The sequence below is a fragment of the Alosa sapidissima genome, chromosome 19, assembly GCF_018492685.1.
Source record: "Alosa sapidissima isolate fAloSap1 chromosome 19, fAloSap1.pri, whole genome shotgun sequence".
Lineage (NCBI taxonomy): Eukaryota > Metazoa > Chordata > Actinopteri > Clupeiformes > Clupeidae > Alosa > Alosa sapidissima.
Window position 1 is genome coordinate 25,409,019 of NC_055975.1, and position 5,000 is coordinate 25,414,018.

At 42.1% G+C, this 5,000-nt stretch overlaps 1 protein-coding gene across 1 annotated transcript in view; it reads left to right on the top strand.

The window, feature by feature from the left end:
- Window positions 1-5,000, top strand: part of ush2a (Usher syndrome 2A (autosomal recessive, mild)) — a 302,735-nt gene that overhangs the window by 242,250 nt on the left and 55,485 nt on the right. Inside the window, 2 exon segments of the mRNA XM_042073212.1 lie at window positions 2,799-2,952; window positions 3,585-3,747. Coding sequence (XP_041929146.1) covers window positions 2,799-2,952; window positions 3,585-3,747 — 317 coding nt within the window.

A 5,000-nucleotide genomic window follows, 5' to 3' on the forward strand; every position in this document is an offset into this window, starting at 1 on the left:
TCTCTCTCTCTCTCTCTCTCTCTCTGTCTCTCACACACACACACACACACACACACACACCAAAAACCCCATAAAAAACACACATATGTATGTAAGGGATAATGTATAGAACGCCGGTCATTATTGGGAAAATAAGTCCCGACAGGGCGAACCGGACTTGTTCCGCCCTTGTTCCGCCCTGAAGGGACTTATTTTCCCCAATAATGACCGGCGTTCTATACATTATCCTGCTTATTACACGGCTACTTGCCAAAACGAAATAATAAACTCCCCACAATATGACTTTAGCCTACATAGCCTAGCCTATTTGTTACCGTTCATCGTGGCATTTGCTGACAAACATAGTTCGCAACAACACACGCTGCTGAACTTGAATAAAACATTCTTTAGAACACAGCTGATCAACCATCTGCTTTCACTTTTGAATGAAGTTCTAGTCCTTGCGTAGTGATATGAAAGACGTATCAGAAGCACAAAACCCGTTGCCATTGACAGCGGTAATTATATGTTTGCAGTGGTAATTACATGAAAATATTTTACCGTAGAACTTTGGGAAAGCCCATTCAAGTCAATGGAGCGTTCTACTTGCCTTGTGAAGAGCCGTGTAATAAATGAATATATGCACACATATACACACAAACACATATAGATATGTTACACATACTGTAAATATAAAGACTGTACATACATGGGTGAATTGATACACACTGAAGTAGACACGCACTCAAACACACACACACACACACACACACACATATATGAACACATACATGCATCCACCCACACACACATACTCTCACACACACACACACACCTACTGAACTCTGTAGGCTGTAGATGCGTTATGGCAGGCTGTCAGGCTTTGGTGAGAGAGTGAGCAGGGTGAATAACAGCAGTGCCGTGTGGAGCCGGCCTCAGCCTGGAGATGTGTGTGTGTGTGTGTGTGGTTAAAGGAGCCGGCCTCAGCCTGGAGATGTGTGTGTGTGTGTGTGTGTGTGTGTGTGTGTGGTTAAAGGAGCCGGCCTCAGCCTGGAGATGGGCAACAGTGCCGTGTGTGGTTAAAGGAGCCAGCCTCAGCCTGGAGATGGGCAACAGGGGCTGGGGAGGGAGACAGGAAGTTGAGGAACACCTGCTTATTCACAACACACCACAGAGGAAAATGTGTGTGTGTGTGTGGTTTGGTGGTTTGCTTATGGGATTTTTTGTTTGTTTTTTTTTAATCACACATACCGTTTCATGATTCTATTCTTTTATTATTTTATGTTCTGATGTTTTCTGGACTTTTATACTGTATGCCTTGGCAACACCTTCTTTGTAAATTGTAAATGGCCATGCCAATAAAGCTTTTTTGAATTTCTGAGAGAGGTGAGGGGACTGAGAGAGACAAAGAGTGAAAGAGAGAGAGAGAGAGAGTGAACGAGAGAACAGAATGAGGGAAAGAGAGGAAAGAGAAAGTGAAAGAGAGAGGACGGAATGAGATGTATGAGAGGGTTGATGTATATGTTTAGATCAATAAATGTATATCTATATACAGTCATTCGTTCAGATGTATTGTCCCTATAAACAATGACTGCTTTGTCAATACAAGTGCTTATTTGCCAGGCTAATTTAGATTACATTCGAGATGAGATGAGATATGAGCAGGATATACACTGCACATGACACCAGAGATGACAGGGGAGGAAAGGGGGATAGAGAGGAGGAGGAGAGAAAGGGGGATAGAGGGAGGGTGTGGAAAAAAGAGGAGGTGGGGAAACACCTGCTCATAACAGAACAGAGGGAGAAAGAGAGAGAGGGATGCATGAAGGAAGAGGGACATGTGTAGAGATGGAGGAGGTGGATAGAGATAGAGTGAGACAGAATGATAGAGTGAGGAACAGAGTGAGAGAGAGAGAGGGACAGAGTGAGAGAGAGAGACAGAATGATAGAGAGATAGACAGAGTGATAGAAAGAGAGGGACAGAGTGAGAGAGAGAGGGACAGAGTGATAGAAAGAGGAACAGAGTGAGAGAGAGAGAGACAGAGTGAGAGAGTGAGAGACAGAATGATAGAGAGAGGGACAAAGTGAGAGAGAGACAGAATGATAGAGAGAGGGACCGTGTCATGTTATGTACAATAGTTAGCATGCTGCGTTCATGACCGTGTCCTGTTATGTACAGTAGTTAGCATGCTGCGTTCATGACCGTGTCCTGTTATGTACAGTAGTTAGCATGCTGCGTTCATGACCGTGTCCTGTTATGTACTGTAGTTAGCATGCTGCGTTCATGACCGTGTCCTGTTATGTACAGTAGTTAGCATGCTGCGAGTTAGCATGCTGCGTTCATGACCGTGTCATGGTCATGAGAATGTGCTGTGATGGAAATAAATGGGAGCAAGCATGCTACCCATTATTGTGAATTTCTGATTTTTTAATTAATACATATGTCACAAAATGATACATGCTAATTCATCACAATATCGTAAATAAGCCAAGAGCAGTATGACAAAAGTATCAATAAGGAACTGCTGAAAGTCATTTTCACTTCATAAAATGAATTAAACCTCTAAAAGTACAGTGTGAGACTGTGATTGTGTTGCTACCACAGGATCAGAGCAGATATTCTATTGATATCATCAGTCTACAGAAACCCATTACGAATACATACATCAATAAATAATGAAATTACAAATCAAGAGGTCAAAGTATCTCGATGCAAATTATCAATGGAAAGAGTTACATGGAGAGAGCAGTAAAACGTTGATGTAACTCACCTCCTGACTTCCTGTCTGTTGACCTCCGACCTTTTCACCCCAGGGAAGTACAACACAAGCCTCCCACTGGAGTACAGCGTGCTGTTGAACGCGGGAAGCCTGGATGCCCTGGTCAAGGCAGCGGGGAAGGGGCAGTTCCTGCACGTAACCGACCTGCAGCCATTCACCCGCTACCACATCCGCATACAGGCCTGCCAACCAGGTACGGAGGGGCACAGGGCAGGGGCACAGGGTAGGGGCAAGGGCATGGGCACTGCCCAAGAAATCAGATCAGATCTTAAAGAACATGATAACACCAGTTTGGCCCTTTGGAGTTTTCTGGAACTATGTTTTAGTGTCCACAACTGTGGTAGATTCTTTACCCAACATATCTTCCATATAAGATGTTTAAACTTGCCATAGGCTTCAATAGAGATGGAAAAATTGTTTGTGCATGTAAACAATTCGACCCATTTTGTCATCATAATTGCCTGAAGCTATTAATTTATAATTGCAGTCTTTAAAGATAAAGGTCCCTAATTTGAATGAAGTGCAAAGGGACACGTCTTAAGTAAAGCTTCTTTATTTACTAGGCACAATAATCACAATACTTCCACATACCACCATAGATTGTATAAATGAATATCCCATTCAATAGCTGTAATTCATGCATGAGAACTATGCTTGTTAATAGACTTTGGATTTTGCACACCATCTAAATTAGGGTGCATAATCTTTGTGTTTACAGTACTTCACGTACTTGACTAGAGTATCACTACGCATAGAGATTCATATAGAATCTGTGTACTCTGATGCACATACAGTTTATGTGTGTTATTGTTCTTGTCCATGCAGACGGCTGTGGAGTGGGGAAGGGCGTCTACACTAGCACATTCGAGGCACCCCCTGAGCATCTGGATCCCCCCGTTGTCAAGGCAGCAGGGCCAGCTGTCATCGAAGTACACTGGAAACCCCCCCGGCAACCCAATGGGCTCATCACAGCATACTTCATTTACAGGTGAGCCTTTGTGTATCAATACACGTGAGTTTTAGCATTTATTTACAGGTGAGACTTTGTGTATTAATACACGTGACTTTTAGCATTTATTTACAGGGTAGCGTTTATGTATCAATACACATGTGAGTTTAGGCATACTTCATTCACAGGTTAGCATTTTGTGTATCAATACACGTGAGTTTTAGCATTTATTTACAGGGTAGCATTTGTGTATCAATACACATGTGAGTTTAGGCATACTTCATTCACAGGTTAGCATTATGTGTATCAATACACATGTGAGTTTAGGCATACTTCATTCACAGGTTAGTATTTGTGTATCAATACACATGTGATTTCGACTGGAAACGAGCCAAGACCACCTCCTCTTGGCAGTCTCTGTCTATTTCTTCTGTTCGAAAGAAGTTCATATTAGTGCTGTGCCAGCTGCAGCTCTCATTTGGATCGTTTCCATGTTGATACATAGTCATTAATAATAATATATAACCATTGCAATGCTCAATTATCGTTTTTTTGTTGAATACACACCATGGCGTTATGTAAGGACCCTGGTCATGTTGCACAGCACTTGTAATGACATTTTGACTCTGTTAAGAGGTACAAAAGCACAGTTGGCTGCATTAGCCACTAGCCAGCTAACTCATGCTAGGTAGCAACATTTTTTTTCACGTTTTTTTTTTTTTTTTCAACAGTATTCCGTGACCACGAGCAACAGGGCTCTATGTTAAAAATGAGTCTGAGTTATCTTTTAACATTCTCAGGTGCTGTGCAGGATTTCAAGTTGTAAATAGATTTTCATAAATTTCTGATGACTTCAGACAGGGAAATGTATCTTGCTTTAATCCCTGTAGTATGCCTTCCAACCTGGTGACAGTCTACATCAGTTAGATGTCGGTTCAGAGCAGAGTGTATCACTTTAACTCACTTAGTATGCATGCACTCTATATACTTTCTCTTGGATATGCACACAAGTAAAAATGTGCTTCTTACTCACTATTGGTGGATGTTTCTATGCTTCTTACACATGTTTATGTCCTAACATACAGTATTCACAGCATACTAACCTAATGTACACTTGTGGGAACTGGTGATATACATACTGTACTTCACAGCATACTAACCTAATGTACACTTGTGGGAACTGGTGATATACAGCTGAGGGAAGACCAATTACACATCTCACACCTGTGATTCCCAGCATCCTGCTGACCTGGAGGAAATCTCGACGAGTCCTGACACACTCACACACACAC